This window comes from Rutidosis leptorrhynchoides, chromosome 1, assembly GCF_046630445.1.
Source record: "Rutidosis leptorrhynchoides isolate AG116_Rl617_1_P2 chromosome 1, CSIRO_AGI_Rlap_v1, whole genome shotgun sequence".
Taxonomy (NCBI): domain Eukaryota; kingdom Viridiplantae; phylum Streptophyta; class Magnoliopsida; order Asterales; family Asteraceae; genus Rutidosis; species Rutidosis leptorrhynchoides.
The window spans coordinates 607,753,565-607,774,056 of NC_092333.1; the positions used below are offsets into that span (position 1 = coordinate 607,753,565).

At 33.2% G+C, this 20,492-nt stretch overlaps 1 protein-coding gene across 1 annotated transcript; it reads left to right on the forward strand.

Moving 5' to 3' along the window:
- The first annotated feature begins 521 nt into the window (after positions 1–521).
- LOC139847650 (uncharacterized) lies at positions 522–1,454 on the forward strand. Its single transcript, XM_071837374.1, has one exon. It carries the CDS (start codon positions 522–524, stop codon positions 1,452–1,454), a length of 933 nt encoding a protein of 310 aa, XP_071693475.1.
- Positions 1,455–20,492: the final 19,038 nt, after the last annotated feature.

Here is a 20,492-nt window from a genome sequence, read left to right on the forward strand (position 1 = left end):
GATCGCATGGTGGTAGGTATCAGCTCACACTCCTCTGTTTTCTTGTTTGCCGACGTTTATAATATATAATATAATATATAAATAATTTATATAATTATTTAAATATTATATTATATTCTTGTGCATAGTTGACTCATAATTTTTAGTCCGTTGCGTCGAGCGTTGAGAGTTGACTTAGGTCCTGGTTCCGGATTTTCGAACGTCCTTGCGTACAATTTAATATCTTGTACTTTGCGTTTTGTAACTTGTACTTTTGTCATTTCTAGATGCTTCTCATCAATAAATTGAACCTCTTGGATCGTACTTTGTACTTTTGAGCTTTTTGGTCGTTTGCGTCTTCAATTCGTAGAATCTGTCTTTTGTCTTCACCTTTTATTATTTAAACGAATATTACTTGTAAATAGAACAATTGCAACTAAAAGCTTGTCTTTCTTGAGGGATAATGCTATGAAATATATGTTCGTTTTTAGCATTATCATGTGTCTAAAAGGGTTAAAAGTTACGAGTGGCACTACTGTAAAATGTGCAAAGCGTATAGAAAATATGATTTTGATCACCACTATGGTATACTAGCACGACGTATCCCAAACAGTGCACGTACACTCACTACTGTTGGCCTCAACAGATGGTCTAGACATCATGCAGATCGTGTTCGGTATGATTACCTAACTTCTAATAGTGCAGAGTCAATGAACGCACTGTCAGTTCATGCGAGGAAACTCCCGATTACAATGCTTCTTGAATTCTTTAGAGCTTCAGTTCAACAATGGTTTTGGGAACACCGAAACACTGCTGATGGTTTAACAACACCTGTCACACCATATGCAGAGCGTAAGCTTGGTAAAAGAAATCGTAAGTCTATTAGTTGGACTGTCAAACCGATATCACAAGTTAAGTTTGAGGTATTGGATATGAAAAAAGGCGGTAAAGTCAATCTACAAGATAAAACTTGCACATGTAAACAATGGCAGTTTTTCGGTATACCCTGTGGACATGGAATGGAGGTAGCAAGGTATTTTGTCCTATGTAACGTTACTACACACGTTCAGAAGTATTTCCACACTGAAACGTACAAGTCGGCATACATGGAAGATATTAACCCGCTAGATCATATTTCTGAATGGATAGATCCAGGACACCTACAAACCGTCCTACCGCCATTGGTTACAAAGCGACAATCGGGTAGACCGAAGAGTACTGCTCGTATACCGTCCCAAGGAGAGGACAAAGACAATTTTAAATCTAAAAGAAAATGCAGTCGTTGCTTGGAATATGGACATACTAGATCAACTTGCACCGCACATTATGATCTTTCTGAAGGTAAACAAAAGTCCAAGTGTAACTCAAAAACAAAGGCAAAGCCGAAGGGGTTGGTAAAGGGCAAGGGTAAAGGAAAACGTGAAGACTCATGCTCAACACAATTTAGCTCCACTTACAATTTGAGTGATGATTAGCTTCTTCTTTGTGTTTAAAATGTGTTTAACAGTCATGAATGTTAGGTATGTGTGTTCGTACGTTTTCTGTTTAACTGTCGTGTATGTTATATGTCTGTAAGTTGTGTTATTTGTTGTGTAATCCATAAATGTAGTATGAGATAATATATAATATTTGTTGTTCAAATTAAAGTTTATTTCACTAAATTGGATGGTAACACAACACAACACAACACAACACATAATGGTAAATAAATCTCCAAGGTACATTGAAGGTACATTGCTAACACAGTAAACTTAAATAAAAACTTTATCTAAATTCGCAATAATCTTATCTGATATATCTTATCCACTAGTAGTATGTTTTTATGATTAGTCGACCAACTTATCGGTCGACTACAAAGCAACTGTGGTCGACTATGTTAGTCGACCGAGTTTAGGCCTACAATTCGGTCGACCCTTAGGTCGACCATATAACTGAAGTAATCGACCAACAACAATGAAGAGTGGAGGTCGACTACCTTGAAAACTAAAGTGGTCGACCGGGTAAAGGGGTAGTCGACCCACTGAGTGGTCGACCTAACGGTGTAAATAGACAATTTTTTTCCCGAAAGTGTATTTTGGAATAAAAGTTTAAAAAATAGTGTATTTGGGCGAATTTCCCATATTTATTAGCAACTCCTATTTTTTCTCCCCACTAACTTACAAAATAACTATATCCAAATCAAGTCATCCTCATCATCGTGTAAACATTTCTATCTTGTTCAGATAATACTCTTATATTACTTAAAATCTAAATACCCTTTAATAATCAACTAGTGAAATGACCCGTGGAACCACGGGTTTGTTTAAATGAAATAGTTTAATAATATGTTTTAGGTATTAAGTGAACGTAAATGCTAAAGTTATTTAGTTTAATGACCCGTGGAATCACATAGTCCGACTAAGAAACTTGTTAGCTGAACATTTATCAAATACCTAAAATGCATATTAAACAATCCTCATCCAATCATAAGAGATAATATTGGTTGTTATTTTATTTTAAAAGTGTAAATTAAAAATATAAATATAAAATTGGTTTCCTTCTGCCTAACTTTTATACCTTATCGTACTCAATTCAAAATAATTAATTACAATAACTTAAAATTATTTAATTTTAATAATTAAAATAATTATTAATAGGGATTTAATAATAATATAATTAATTAATAAAAAATTAATTTTAATTCAAAAATATTTAGATTAATGACATCACCCACCATGCTTAGATTTTTTTCTTTTTCTTTTTAATTTTTTCTTAACAGAGTAATTAGCCTAATAATGACATCATCATTTTATCAAGTGACCCGAGCGAGGTGGTAAAAAAGGCCCCAATGAATACAAATCAATGGAAATTACCAAGGAGAAGTATAACGTATTGAAAGGCCCTTAGATTCTAAAGTTCCTTTTACTTATGAATTCGTGACCAATATAGATCCTATCCTTTCCACACTTGCACGTAATTCATCTAAGCTCTTCATCTTGTTGCCTGAAAGTAGCAATAATAGCCATAGTTTGTCCGGGAATAGCGCATGGCCGGGGATAGTTCGTTTTTTTTTTTTAAAGAAAGACAAAAGAATTTTATTCCTAATAATGTGATCCGGATGAAAATTGGTAACGGGTCATTGACAAAGTTTTGGCTTGATAATTGGAAAGGAGATGGGCATTTAAAGTCCAAGTTTAACAGGCTATTTCAGCTTGCATCTAATCCACATTGTACATTAGAACGTACGTCTAGTATATGAGGATGTTACACGGGATGGTAAGAAATGGATTAATAAGGATTTTTATTATTGTTTTATTAATTAAATAATAACAATTAGATAACCCACGAGACTATTTATAGAAATGTGTTAAGTTTGGGCACGTGTTTAAGTGTTTCGGTGGCAACAAGTCAACAACATATCCTCATAAGCTAATGTTTGTATTTATGGATTATCACCAAAAAGCCCATTTTTTCAACCATATTTGCGTGAAAGCCTAAAAAATAAAAAAAATTGACAATTTGCCCTCACAAGGAGCAAGGTGCATCTTGCTCCCTTGCGCCTTGCGTCCTTGCGACATTGGTTTCACCAGGGAGCAAGGAGAAAGACACCTTGCTCCTTGCTCCCAGGTGGAAGCAAGGACGCAAGGTGCCTCTTGCTCCCTTGCTTCCACCTGGGAGCAAGGTGCCTCTTGCTCTCTTGCTTCCAGGTGGAAGCAAGGGAGCAAGAAGCACCTGGTGTCCTTGCTTCCACCTGGGAGCAAGGGAGCAAGGTGCATTGCTCCTTGCTCCCAAGTGCAACCAAGGTCGCAAGGACGCAAGGCGCAAGGGAGCAAGAGGCACCTTGCTCCTTGCGAGGGCAAATTGTCAAATTTTTTATTTTTTGGGCTCTCACGCAAATAAGATCAAAAAAATGGGCTTTTTGGTGATAATCCCTTGTATTTATCCCACATCGGTGGGTGTCATAAACCATATATGCTATAAATTAAAAAGCTCGGTTAAAACCTCAGTTAAGGATGCTTGGTCTGATGTCATTGGGCTTGATTGCTAAAAGAATATGTTGGTTTTTACGAAATATTTTGGGCCTCTATAATTATTGGGCCCTGTACATATGTACAAGTTGTACAACCTTTGGGCCGGGCCTGATTGAAATTATAGATTCTTTTTAGTAAACGTTTGGTGATGAGCTTACATCAGAATGTTTTATTACGTTAAGTTATAAGAATTGATATTTTATTACTTCATAATGCAACTACTCTTAAAAAAAAAAAAATTGTTGTAAGCGTGTTTTTAATGAATAAATATATTTATACACAAAAAATAGTAGTTTAGAACAACAAGTATGTACTAATTTTTAATAAAATTACATAATATTAGTTTTAGTACCAAGCAACATTTAAGATAAAGGGAATACTATGATATAATCAGTGGCGGAACTTGACCCCGACTCGAGAGGGGGCGAAACTAATTAAAGGGAGTAAGAAATTAATCGAAGGGGGGAAAACACTAAAAAAACCTTATTTTTTCGTAAATTTTTTTTTTTTAGTGTAAACTTTTTTTTTCTCCGAAATCGAGGGGGGCGGATACCCCCTTTTGTCCCTTAAATGTTCCGCCCCTGGATATAATGATTTCATTCCGTTAGTATTCCCATTACATTTCCCATTTTCCATTCTCACTTTTCAACCAAGCACCCCCTTTTGAATTGTGACCGAGAACGCACTTTCTCTTTCACACAGTATTTTCTCACTCTAAAACTTGAAATTAATTCTATTTTATACAAATACGGAGATGATGACAAGAATTAACAAAAAAATATATTTTATTTTGTGATTCGAGTAAGTTTTTAGTTATGATAAATGATTTATCAACATACTAAATAACATAATGACACAAGATCCAAGATTTATGGATTGGAAATAGAATTAGTTTAAAACGCATGTCATGATACTAAAATATGTCATGATACTAAAATGGTAGGTTGAAATATAGGTTTAAATTGTAAGATGAAAAATCATTTTTCTTTAAATATTTATAAAATGTGATGAAATAAAATGTGATGATGACAAACTTAACGCAGATATAAAATGTGATTTTGTTCTCCATAAAGTTTTTTTTTTACATTAAGTAATTTACACACATCATGTGAAGATAAAACTAAAACTATTATGTTTTTTTTTTTTTTAACCGTTAAGTTTCATAGTAATTTAATTTAATACTACTTGTCTTTTTGAAGTTCACCGAATGAAGATAGAAAAGTTTTTCTTTCACTATTACACCACAAATAATGGCGACTGTGATGTGGACTGAAAGTAAGTGTTTTTATTTATGAATGATTGTGACGCGGCAAAGTTGAGAGAAAATGGAAGTTGTAATGGGGAAGGTTGTTTAGGAGGGTTATTGAAAGTTTTAAGTGATGGATAAGTTATAATTGGAAGTTAAAGTAAAATGTGTGAGACGTCTATGGTGACAAACACCCCACTACGGGCATTTGTGGGACGATTGTGGTGACACGTCAAAGTGGGTAGGGGCCAAATGTCCCATTATCTGTGATCTTAGACCATAGATAATGAGCGGTTGTCTCCCTCATCTCTTACGATATGTCACTACAAACGCGTCACAAACGCCTGTAGTGAGGCGTTTGTGGCCAAAAAATGTTGGGGTGTTGGTCAATAACCTTCCACAAACACAACAAGGGAAGAAAAAAAAAGGTGATGCGGCGATTGGTGATTGGTTGAGGTTATTTATCTCTCCAACTTTTTATTTTTCACATTTCAAATATCAAGAAAATTTTAACACGTCACTTACAAAATTCTACAACCCTCTCAACAACATTCTCCATCACAATTCACTTCCCATCATTACCATGACACAAATACAACAACAAAATCTCTTATTTACTCCACGTCAGCATCACCATTATCTATAGTCTTACAAAAATAGACACATAGCCAAAGCAACAAAGATTCTTTAATCGTGTTTTTGAACACAGGTATATGATACACTGCCTTAAAACATGATGCAAATTTCTAGTAATTTGTTGGATGAACTTTGAGAGGTTAGATACATGGGAATGAGAGTATACGCTGTAGTGACCCGAACTTTTCCATGTTTATATATATTAAATGAAATTGATATTTACATGATTAAGTGTTTTCAACATGTTAAGCAATCAAACTTGTTAAGACTTGATTAACTGAAATAGGTTTTATATAGACAATTGACCACCCAAGTTGATCGGCGATTCACGAACGTTAAAACTTGTAAAAACTATATGATGACATACATATGGATATAGATATAGTTATAATGATATTATGATAAGTATGTACCTCATTAAGTATTTTAACAATGAGTTATATACATAAAAATGAGACTATTGAATTAAGAAACTTGAAAACGGTATATATAACGATTATCGTTATAACAACGTCTTACTAATTACATATGAATCATTTTAAAATATTGATACACTATATATAAACATGTTAAATGATAAGTAAACATATCATTAAGTATAATAACAATGAACTACATATGTAAAAACAAGACTACTAACTTAAGGATTTCGAAACGAGACATATATGTAACGATTATCGTTGTAACGACATTTAACTGTATATATATCATATTAATATATATTAATACATCATTATATCATGATAATGTAATAATTTAACGTCTCATTAGATATAAGAAACATTGTATTAACAATATTTAACAAGATCGTTAACTTAAAGGTTTCAAAACAACGTTTTCATGTAACGACTAACGATGACTTAACGACTCAGTTAAAATGTATATACATGTAGTGTTTTAATATGTATTCATACACTTTTGAAAGACTTCAAGACACTTATCAAAGTACTTCTACTTAACAAAAATGCTTACAATTACATCATCATTCATTTTCATCAACAATTCTACTCGTATGCACTCGTATTTGTACTCGTACAATACACAGCATCTAAATGTATTTACTATTGGTATATACACTCCAATGATCAGATCTTAGCAGCCCATGTGAGTCACCTAACCATGTGGAAACCATCATTTAACATCTAGCATGAAATATCTCACAAAATAACAAACTAATGGAGCCTATATGATAGATCCATATTCACGTGAATCTTAGTGTACACAAACACTTTCATTTTGCAACTTACATGCATCAAACTACTCTCTCTCAAGTGTTCTTCCTTTGTTCTAAGTGTTCTTCATCATCTTCAACAAAATCTAGCTCAATCTAGTTCATAAATCCATACATAAACCAAGATACAAAACAACTACTCAAGAACACACCAACAACACTTCCAAGTTTGCTAGCTTACTTCCAATCTTGCAAATCCACTTTGAGTGATCATCCAACCTCAAGAAATCTTTCTTATTTACACTAAGATATCTTTCTAATACAAGGTAATACTCATATTCAAACTTTGATTCAATTATTATAACTTTAACAATCTTATTTCGAGTGAAAATCTTACTTGAACTTGTTTTCGTGTCATGATTCTACTTCAAGAACTTTCAAGCCATCCAAGGATCCTTTGAAGCTAGATCTATTTTTCTCATTTCCAGTAGGTTTATCCACAAAACCTGAGGTAGTAATGATGTTCATAACATCATTTGATTCATATATATGAAACTATCTTATTCGAAGGTTTAAACTTGTAATCACTAGAACATAGTTTAGTTAATTTTAAACTTGTTCGCAAACAAAAGTTAATCCTTCTAACTTGACTTTTAAAATCAACTAGACACATGTTCTATATCTATATGATATGTTAACTTAATTATTTAAAACCTAAAAACACGAAAAACACCGTAAAATCGAATATACGCCGTCGTAGTAACACTGCGGGCTGTTTTGGGTTAGTTAATTAAAAACTATGATAAACTTTGATTTAAAAGTTGTTCTTCTGGGAAAATGATTTTTCTTATGAACATGAAACTATATCCAAAAATCATGGTTAAACTCAAAGTGAAAGTATGTTTTCCAAAATGGTCATCTAGACGTCGTTCTTTCGACTGAAATGACTACCTTTACAAAAATGACTTGTAACATGTATTTCCGACTATAAACTTATACTTTTTCTGTTTAGATTCATAAACTTAAGTTCAATATGAAACCATAGCAACTTGAATCACTCAAAACGGATTTAAAACGAAGAAGTTATGGGTAAAACAATATTGGATAATTTTGCTTGTTGTAGCTACGTGAAATTTGTAACAAATCTATACAAATCATATCCTAGCTAACTTATATTGTATTATACATGTATTCTAATATATTATGTAATCTTGGGATACCATAGACACGTATGCAAATGTTTTGACATATCATATCGACCCATGTATATATATTATTTGGAACAACCATAGACACTCTATGCAGTAATGATTGAGTTAGCTATACAGGGTTGAGGTTGATTTCAAAAATATATATACTTTGAGTTGTGATTTAGCCTGAGACGTGTATACACTGGGTCGTGGATTGATTCAAGATAATATATATCAATTTATTTCTGTACATCTAACCGTAGACAACTAGTTGTAGGTTACTAACGAGGACAGCTGACTTAATAAACTTAAAACATTAAAACTTATTAAAAATGTTGTAATTATATTTTGAACATACTTTGATATATATGTACATATTTGTTATAGGTTCGTGAATCGACTAGTTGCCAAGTCTTACTTCCCGACGAAGTAAAAATCTGTGAAAGTGAGTTATAGTCCCACTTTTAAAATCTAATATTTTTGGGATGAGAATACATGCAGCTTTCTAAATGTTTTACAAAATAGATACAAGTACGCGAAACTACATTCTATGGTTGGATTATTAAACCGAATATTGCCCCTTCAAGTCTGGTAGCCTAAGAATTAGGGAAATGACCCCTAATTGACGCGAATTCTAAAGATAGATCTATGGGCCTAACACACCCCATTCTGGAATTTGGAATGCTTTAATACTTCGATTTATATGGTGATTGCGATTGCTAATTTATGACATACTTGCGAGTATGCGGGGAATATTCTATATGCATTATGTTAATGTCGGTTACCAGGTGTTCATCATAGAATGATTTTTATACACTTGCGAGTGTAGGATTATTGAATAAATGAAATCTTGTGGTCTATTATATTAATTTGATAATATATAGGTTAAACCTATAACTCACCAACAATTTTGTTGACGTTTAAAGCATGTTTATTCTCAGGTGATTATTAAGAGCTTCCGCTGTTGCATGCTAATATATGGACAAGACTTGGTGTCAGCATGCTTGTATAATATTGTTTAAAACTGCATTCGAGATTTACTTTATTGTAACATATTAATATTGTAAACCAATATGTATTGGTAGTGTGTAAGTGTGATATTTTTAGATTATCATTTATGATAATCTAGGTGGTGTCCTTTTAACCTTGTCGATAAAATAAAGGTTATGGTTTGTTTTAAAAACGAATGCAGTCTTTGAAAAACGTCTCATATAGAGGTCAAAACCTCGCAACGAAATTAATTAATATGGAACGTTTATAATCAATATAAACGGGACATTTCATACGCATGTTCAGTCCTAGGAAATTGACAACCCATTTAATGTTTATTCAACTTATGTATACATCCATATATGAACCGAAGATAACATTTCTACACTCAATATTGCCTAACTCATTCCCTCGTTGGTCACAATCTGACTTATCCTAGGTTGGTTACTGGTATTCCACGGGTTTTTGTTGGTTCATTTTCCGTCTTTAATTGAAGAACTCAAGAACCGGTAAAGAATAAGCGATGGACCTTCCTTTATACGTGTTTCGAATTACTCAAGACCAGCAGGGCATCCATATTTCTCATCTTGGGAAATTTCCCTAGGCCAACCTTTGCTTCACAGGGTAAGACCAGGAATAACGAGATGCTGACAGCAAGCCAACCTACTCACTAAGACAGCCCAAGCTCTCCTACTCCTGCCTGGCTAGCTCCCTCAACTGCTCCCATGGATTGAACTGTTCGTCTCATGCAGTATCCGAAAAAGAGTAGTTACTATCCTACGCGTCTACCCGTGCTACAAATTCTTATGTATACATCCATATATGAACCGAAGATAACATTTCTACACTCAATATTGATAGATTCACTATTTTTTTATAAAAATTTCTAAAAATACAATTTATATATTCTCTCACCTCCACCTAGTTATTCTATACTTAAAAGGGCATTTAGGAAATGATGTAAAAATATAAGACCATAATTAATGGGGCAGACCCCACATCTCTAATGCCCAAAAAAATTTAGGTGGCATCTCACTTGGCACCTCTCTACCGCCCCTGATGCCCGTAACGGGGCGTCACCCGTGACGCCTTCGGGGCGTCAGTCACCAATCCGACGGAAAAGAAGGTAAGCATCAAAATTTTGTGGACCAATCAGATTTCACCGTTAATTTTTATATATTACTGTATTAAATTAAATATTTTATATCCAACTTTCAATAATAATTTACTACATCACCCATCACAAATTTGACACTCAAATTTAACACTTCCCATTAAAAAACTTCATTTCTTGATATTGACACATCACCACATCTGCCTTTGACGTCAGAGTGAGAGTTAATAGTGGTCTAATGGATTTCTTAAAATCAATTCCTTATATAATATATCCATCCATAAATAAAATAAACAGTTAAGATGATTAGTTTCTGTTTTGGAATTGGAAGATCAAAAACTAATAAACAAGATCAAAAAGGTCAAGATTGATTATAAAGGTTGATTATAATGACTTTTAAATTAAGAAAAATCAATGTTTTTAGTTTACTAACAAGTCCACGCCTCTTATTTGTAATATAATGTACCCATTTTTGGTACTTCAACGATTTTGACAAATGACAAGTCGTCATCGCTTTTATAAGAGCATGTAATTTAGTAATTTACGAACAACTGAAAAAATGAAGAACATGAAGTATAGACTTGCTACACACCTGCTAAAAACCTTTAATGGACACACCAGTGACAAGACCCACAAAACACAAAACAAAGAGGTCTGTAAAAGCATGACCAGAGTAAATAAGACCATTTGTAATGGATGGGTGTGTTGTGGGGTGGTGTTGTGGGTTTTTTGATGATTAGGATGTGTTGTGGGAGAGAGTGGAGTAGTGGTGGTGTTGAAAGTTGGTGTTGTGAGTTTGTGTTGTGGTAGTGGAATGTTGATGTGGCATTTTAATTTTCTTTTTATGTTTTTATTTTATTTTTTTGATTGGTTTTATTCATTTTATTGTAGCACTCAAATAAAAAAAGATGGAATAACGAAAATAATTTAAAAGTCCTAAACATACCATTACTTAAAAAAAAATTACATACTTAAAAGTCCTAGAAACATAAATTTAATTCATAAAAAAAATACGGAACAACATAAATAGAATCTAATCTCGGGGGTTAGGGTCGATGTTCATGTCGTCTTTCATCATGTCTCGAATATATTTTTTTAGATTTTCAAGACGAATCACGTCATCCGGATCTTCCATCGTAGCCGAAGATCTCCCCAACAAATCAACTTGTGTGAGTGCGGTTTGCAAAGTGCAAAACTTGTTGAAGTTGGATATTGCACTCGTCTTCCCTTCCGCCACATGTTCCCACTTGTCCATAAAAGAGTCTATCCTTGACGAATTCGAACTTCTACCCCGAGAAGACACCCCCCCCCCCCCCCGCGTCCGAAGATTCCGACTTTTTTTGAGCTTTCTTTGCTTTATTTCGTCCCATTGGACGCGGCATCGGAATGTCCCCAAACAACTCCGCCTCAAAGTCTTGCGAGAGGCTAACCGGGTCTCCTTGACTTTCACCAATACCCGTCATATCCACACGATACTCTGTTTCACCTTCACCTTGAGCTTGAGCTCTAGCAACCGGATCATTTGGAATGATCCACTTCGGATGTTCTTTCAAGAAAAAAAAAGGCGTCCTTGTTAATAAAGTTTTTGGTGTATCGGTCATAGTAAGCTTGCAACGCGTTTTGGTAAACATCATCGTCATTTGCCCCACTACGCCAATTATCCTTAATGTCTTGATAAATTGGCAAAAACTCGCTACACGATTTGTTTAAATCACGCCACTTTGAAGACATTGAATCTTCGTTTCGTTCCCATCCAAATTCGTTGTTATTGAACTTTTCCATCGCCCTTCCCCAAAAACTACCCCGTTTTTGTGATCTCCCAACTATAGGATTTTCCGAGGTATCACAAAAACACTCGGCTAACCATAAAAGCTCCTTTTGTGACCATCCCCTCGCGTTCTTTTTTGTCGGTTCTTCTACCTCTTTACCTACAATATATACAAATTGTATTACGTATTAGTATATTAAATAAATATATTTATAATATGTATGTAATAGTAGATTAAAATAATTATATATTACTTATAATTAAATACATATTAAATATAAATGTAAATATATATATATAAATATAGCAACAGTAGGTATATATATATAATTATATATTAATTATAATACATATTAAATATAAATGTAATATATATATATATATATATATATATATATATATATATATATATATATATATATATATAGAATAATATACCTTTGCCCTTTCTTGAGTGTTTTCGAGCTACCCGTCGTTGTGGCTCTTCCGATTGAGATTGAGATTGAGATTGAGATTGCGATTGAGATTGTTGCGATTGAGATTGCGTTTGGAACATTTGTTGTTGTTGCGATTGCAACATTTGTTGTTGGGTTGGAAACAATTGTTGTTGATTTTGAAACATTTGTTGTTATTGAAAAAATGCCCATTGTTGTTGTTCTAACGTTAGTGGTGGCAAGGGTGGTTGTTGTTGTTGATATAACCCGAACAAATTTCGAGTTACATGAGCGTATTGTTGTGGACTTGGCGTGAGTATTGGTTGGTTTGTGATTCCGGGTTGGTTATCACGCCCGAACGGCAAAAGATTAGAAAACGGACGGGTATTGGAGAGTGGTGTTGCGGGTTCTTCGTGATCTTGGTTTCGTGGAGTGATTGGTGTGTTTGGAGTGTTAGACATTTTGATAAATTTGTAAGAAGATTAGAGTGTTTATGAGATGTTTTGTAGAATATTGTGTGTATGTATTTGAGGTATTGTAGTGTTTATATAATAAAAAAAAAAAGGTAATTTTTTTTATAGCCGTTGCATTCAACGGTTGGATTGGCCAACGAATCACAAAACGACACGTGGCTTCAACACCCGTTTCCTCAACCGTTGGAAGTCCCCCAACGGAAACGCCTTGTTACGGTGGTTTCCGGTGTTCAACTCAGCCGGCAACGCCGTTGCCGAGGTCTGTTACGAGTGGTCTAATACAAACATAAGCCTCAAGAAAACAAACACAAGGTCAAAATTGAAACATACAAACAGAACAATAAAGAGAAAACTGCCAACCCACAACGCCATTTACAACATAAACTCTCTAAGGAGATGGACACCGGTTGAAACAGTGACATTTAAACTAGAGTTCAATGTGACGTCCACTACGAATTACAGGTTTAACCACTTCATTACGGTTAATCTACAAGAGGTTGCCAAAAACACACATGATAGATAGGTTGGAAGACCACATACAAGACTTCAAACGATTCTTCGCAACACCCAATAGGATAGATGTGATTCACAATTTCAATTGGGTTGACACAATGACACATGAACATTAGACACAGAAAAATCCACACCACGATGAGTCTTAAGTTGAACAACCATGAGTTTACTATGCAGTACCTTGCATATCATATATATAAAAGATTTTTATTGGTATGACCATTTTAATCCTAATTGCGGAAGGATCAACTGCATCTCATCATTCAAAAGCATCATTTTTTAAATAAGCATCTCATCATTCAAAAGCATCATTTTTTAAATAAACTTGAGAAAAAACGAGTCATAAAGCTTCTAATAACCATTACTCATCAACAAGCATATCAAAATCTTCCATAGCCTGAATTAAGTTCACATGTATCACATTTAGCCCTTAAAGATATAACATATCTCGATCTTGTTCAATTCCCTGTACATAGATAACAGATTAAGCCCATGAAACACAAGCAAGTTTTCAAATGTACAAACTTCAAAATGCAAAGCAGCAGCAGCAGCAGCAGTGGCGTTGACTGAAATATTATACAATGGGTGGATCAGAGAAAGAGATATTACAACCCATATCACTGAAATATTATACAATGGGTGGATCAGAGAAAGAGATATTACAACCCATATCATTGAGGTGCATCCTCATAGAGGGTACCTCGGATGCAATACTGGTTCGATAGCAGCCACCAATGTCCTCATATGACTAAAAGCATCTACACAAATTCCTTTAAGCACCAAATTAAGACGATTTTTATATAAGAACCTAACTTATTAAAGAACAACAATGCTTTAAGAACAATGCATAGTTAAAATTCAAAAAAACAACAATGCCTTATGAAATTAAGAGTAATAATTAGTAACAACAAGATCTAGACTTTTATAATTTAAAATACAACTAGCCTGTAATCAGTCTATAGCATGTTTCAACTAAAAATCCAAAACTTTTTAGCCAAGTAACAATCACATAATTTGAACATACAGAAATACTAAATTTTTTTATTAAAATGAAAATATAAGTTATAAAGGAGGCTCAGATCTGTTTACGAACAGGACAAGAGGATTATTCCGCCATGGCTGCAATACCAAAAGGTTGCGAAATACTTCACCATCCTCTGAAATTGCCCAGCCAAGCTACAGACCATCTCTTGAACTTGCCCCATCAACAACTTGGATCACAAAATAGATAAATATTATCACTGCCTCATATATATATGATTAAATTGGGAACGAAAGGGGGTAATAAAAGGAGGTAGAAGAAGAATGCGATACATCTTTTTCTAATCCATTCTATTCATATCCACGAGTAATTCACTTCATAAAGTAATTGCCGTTCAAAAAAAATATATATATATCCACAAGTAATTCAATCTCTCTCTATCTCTATACATATATATATATATATATATATATATATATATATATATATATATATATATATATATATATATATATATATATGTATATATATATATATATATATACATATACATACATACAGATACATTGTATGAATGATCGAGGGTTGTTGATTTAGAGCAAGAATATGAAATCATCGGCCGAGAGAAGGGCAACCACCCTCAGAAACCTTTTTATTCTTCTCGCCGGCCTCATTCTCCCATCCAAGTTGTTTGTGAAAACCTAACCCTAATTCGCTCCTTAAATAGTCCGCACACCCGCACTTTTTTTTTTTTTTTTCTTTCTGGCATTTTTCTTTTCTTTACAAAATATAAAATAACTAGTCAAATAATCCGTGGAATCACATGTTTGTTTAATTAAAACAGTTTAATGATATGTTTTAGGTATTAAGTAAACGTAAATATTAAAGTTATTTAGTTTAATGACCCGTGGAACTACAAAGTCCGATTAAGAAACTCGTCAGCTGAACATTTCATCAAACACCTAAAATGACATTAAACAATCCACATCCAATCATAAGAGATAATATTGATTGTCATTTTACTTTAAAAAGGTAAATTAAAATATAAATTTTGAATTTGTTTCCTTCTGCCTAGCTTTTATACCTTCTCGTACCCAATTCAAAATAATTAATTATAATAATTCAAAATTATTTAATTTTAATAATTAAAATAATTAATTAATAAGATTTAATAATAATAATTAATTAATAAGCTTTAATTTTAATTCAAAATTATTTAAATTAATGACATCACCCACCATGCTTAGATTTTTTTATTTTGATTTTTGATTTTTTTTAACAAATGAATTAGCCTAATAATGACATCATCATTTTAGAATTTTAATAGAAACTATAGATGAACACTAAGCGCGATTCTAAGTATACCCTTGAAGGGTTACGGGACATCGCTAGTTTAAAATTTTCTAATAGAAAATAATATGTAAATTTTATAGGACACCACTAAATTTAAATGGATGACCCCGTATATTTTTTAAATCTATAGTTTTTCTTTTGAATTGTATAGAACATCGCTAAACTATATTACTCGAATTTCATAAATTTTTGAATTTCTAATTTTTTTTTAAGGTAAACTATCACTAAAATAACAATCTAATATAATTGGTATTTAAAAAAAATTCGAGACCCCACTGAGTTACAACCCTGGAATCACCATTATGAACACTCGTATAAAAATAAAGACACTTAAAAACGAATTCGGCCGAAAAATACAAGAGGAAAAAACATAGAACTTACAATAACCGAAAGGAATCTTTATCCAGAAGATGAAGCCCCCCAAAAATATAAGCAAACCCGAAGTACAAGCTCAACTAAAACATTAAACTATATGAGAGCTCACTACAACAACTACAAATAAACAAAACAATACAAATAAACGAAGAAATCCAACACGCGATCACATATCTTTGATGAATTTCGAGAACTTTTACATTCCAACCATTTTAATTCGCCTTATCCTTTTTTTTAGAATTAACCGAGATCGTGGGAGGGTTATTCAAATTAATAAGAATACTTGGAATATTTTCCCTCATCATTATATACATCATTTTATTGGAAGCCTATAAGGATTATTCACAGTCGGCAAAGAATTATTCAAAGCCTCATACAACCTTAGGGGTCGGAACAATATCTTCCTCAATTTCATCGAGGATGTTAATCGAGTCAAAAAGCGACAAGGTAGAAGTTGAACACACGACTTAAACATCCTTGTACAATGGTGTCCGGGATAATTGCACCAAAGTGGGATTACATGGCAACACAACAATATTTCGCTCATCATAAGATTCGACATTAATATGCACTTGATCCACTTCAACTAGATTCATAGTGAAAGGACCCGTCCTAATCCATTTGGACGAATACATTACATTTGGTTACATCGCGAGGTACTTGACCTCTATATGATATATTTTACAAACATTGTATTCGTTTTTAAAAAGACAAACTTTCATTACATCGAAAGTTGACGGCATGCATACCATTTCATAATATATCCAAACTATAAATGACTTGGTAATAATCTTGATGAACTTAACGACTCGAATACAACGTCTTTTGAAATATGTCATGAATGACTCCAAGTAATATCCTTAAAATGAGCAAATGCACAGCGGAAGATTTCTTTCATACCTGAGAATAAACATGCTTTAAAGTGTCAACCAAAAAGTTGGTGAGTTCATTAGTTTAACATAAACGATCATTTTCATCATTTTAATAGACCATAAGAATTTCATTTCCAGTTCTCATAAATATACGTCCCATATATAGAGACAAAAATCATTCATATGGATTGAACACTGGTAACCGACATTAACAAGATGCATATAAGAATATCCCCTATCATTCCGGGAAATCCTTCGGACATGATAAAAACAACATCGAAGTACTAAAGCATCCGGTACTTTAGATGGGGTTCGTTAAGCCCAGTAGATCTATCTTTAGGATTTATGTCAATTAGTAGATCGGTTTACTAATTCTTATGTTACCAAGAAAAAGGGGTATATTCGGCTTCGATCATTCACCCATATAATGTAGTTTCAATTACTTGTGTCTACTTCGTAAAACATTTATTAAAATTGCGCATGTATTCTCAGCCCAAAAATATAAAGGATAAAAAGGCAAATGAAACTCACCATACTGTATTTTGTAGTAAAAATACATATGACGTCATTGAACAAGTGTAGGGTTGGTCTCGGATTCACGAACCTATATTATTCATATAATTATTAAAATATATACTTGTAATCGAACAAGTTTAGATATTATTATTAATTGTTATTTCAGTAACTTGTATGTTTCATTTGTAACTATTTTAACTATATTTATTTTATATACTTTAGATAAATAATTAGTATTTATTATAAAAATATTAATGTTGTTATGCGATATGTTTTAAATATATTCTTATATAGCTATTTGTTTGTTAAAATAATATCAATAATAATAAATAAAAATTTGTATCTTTTTATGGTGGTAATAATAATATTAAAAATAATTAGATTTAGTAATGATACTGCTATTAATAGTTTTGATAATAATACTAATAGTGAAAGTGATGTTAGTAATAATAATAATTTCAATGAAAAGATAATAATGATAAAAATAAAAATGTTAGTTTTCATAAAAATAATATTTTAAATAATAATGGTACTTTTAATAAAAATGATGATAATAATACTAATAATTTAAATGATAATTTTTGTAATAATATTAATGATAACAAAAAAATAATAATAATGATAACTATAATAACCATAAAAATAATAATTTTATTCATAATGATAATAATAATAATATTAATTATAATAATATTTATCTCAATTATATTAATGTTAGTAATGATAATAATTAACCTAACAATAATAACAATTATAATAATAATAAAAATAATAATATTAATAGTAATAATAATATTTAATAATACAAATAATAGCTAGAGTAAAATTACTACCTCAAAGAAGTAGCCCTAAACAAAATGCCCAAGTCCGGTTTGAATCCGCGACGTCCCGCTAACCCAATAACATTCTTAACCATTACTCAACCCATTCAATTCTGCTTAAATCCAAACAAATATTTATATAACCCATCGTCATCACTATAGTCTATCAGTTTCATATTCGTTTAACTTCATCATTGTATATTATCATGATCATATCATCAACATGAATCATAATCATCATCATCCTCGTCTATATGCCATCTATATCAATGCTAGTGTTCATCTTATTACCATTGTAAATATAATCTTTAGGTTCCCATCGAATTACTACATGGTATATAAGAATTTATTATGATCATTATTATGGATTCGGCCCAAGTAAAAGTTATGCCATATATCCGGCCCAACTAAACTCCTTTGGCCCATCAGAAAATCAAAGTACACGGCCCAACAATCACGGTCCAATTTAAATTCATTAAACCCAATTGATTCAAAATATGTAACAACCCAAACCAACACCCGACAAAACCTTGTGAAAATACGAAATAAAAAAAAAAATTCTGTTGCAGACCATCGGCGCGCCGCGCCATATGGCCCGCGCGCCGCGCCATATCTGGCTGTCCCCGGGACTTTTAACCGCGAAAAGATTGACTAGTTCCCGGCACTTTTAGACAAAACGCTTTTTACCATACAACCAAATATGTAAAACTAACATGTTTCAAACATAAAATTAAAGTTTTACAAGCGGGGCCCACATCAGCCGTTTTACGAGTTTAATACAATTTACGAGTTTCGACCACCAAAAAGTTTAAGTTCCAAACTACACAATGAGCATGGCGTTTGGGATTAAACTACCCAACTATCGGTCAAACTCCAAGAGCTACTAAAGCCCAAAAGCGTCCCCTAGCATCAAGCGGGATCTTTAGTCCAAAACGATGCCCTTACCCTTGTCCAAAACCGAACCTATAAAATGGTAAACAACGAGAGGGTAAGCAAAGCTTAGTGAATGCAATAATTATACGAATACATATATAATTATACCTACTTGCATACACTTACACAACCGCAAACATGCTAGCAAACAACATTAGCTTATCGTCGCAATGTCAAGCTATAATTCTCCCATACCACAAGCTAGCATAACAACCGCATATAAATATAACTCGAATAATATAATATGCTTACAACACAAATAACCATGGTTAACCAATAGTACAAGGGAACGGCGCTCGCGAAAACGCCATCGGTGTTCATAACATCCGTTAGGGCACTTAACACCTCGCACCACTAACCCCTAGGGTGGCACCTTAACACCTCGGCACTTCACCCCGAGTGGCATCTTAACACCTCGATGCTTCACTCATTATTTTACAGAGTGGTGTCTTAACACCTCGACACTACACTCCTAGGTGGCATCTTAACACCTCGATGCTACACCCGAGTGGCATCTTAACACCTCGATGCTACACTCTTCACGTGAAACGTGGTGTCTTAACACCTCGACACTACACCTTTCACGCTACAACAAATAGATACATTATATACATACGCATATAATCATTCCACTCACCTCAAAGTCTTGTGAAAAGATACCCGAGCTTGCGAAACCTCAAAGTAACGTACCTATCACATTATACATATTATCAAACGCAACTCAAGTCGGTCAACCAATTCTTTCACCCTTCCTAAGTCATTTTGACCCAAAGTGCAATTTCAACTCATTTGCACCCTTAACCCTACATTGGGTCAACACACACCAAAACCCTAATCATTCGTCAAGATGGGTTTAAAACACATTTAGGTCACAAGGCTAACTCGTTTTCATAATTACTAGGCCACTTAGGTCATTAAAGACCCATTTGACCCATTTCAAGGTCAACACACCCATTTGGGTCATCCATGCCCAATTAACACCCATTTACATATCATTGAAGTGTTCTAGTGCTTTAACTAACTAATTAGGTTCATAAACATAAATTAACACTTTGAAAACCCTAATTAGTTACCTTTGAGTCTACATGACCCAAATTCACCCAAAACCCCCAAATT

What these genes read in the sequence shown, in the direction of transcription:
- LOC139847650 (XM_071837374.1), top strand. Translation starts at nt 522, where the DNA reads ATGTGCAAAGCGTATAGAAAATATGATTTTGATCACCACTATGGTATA.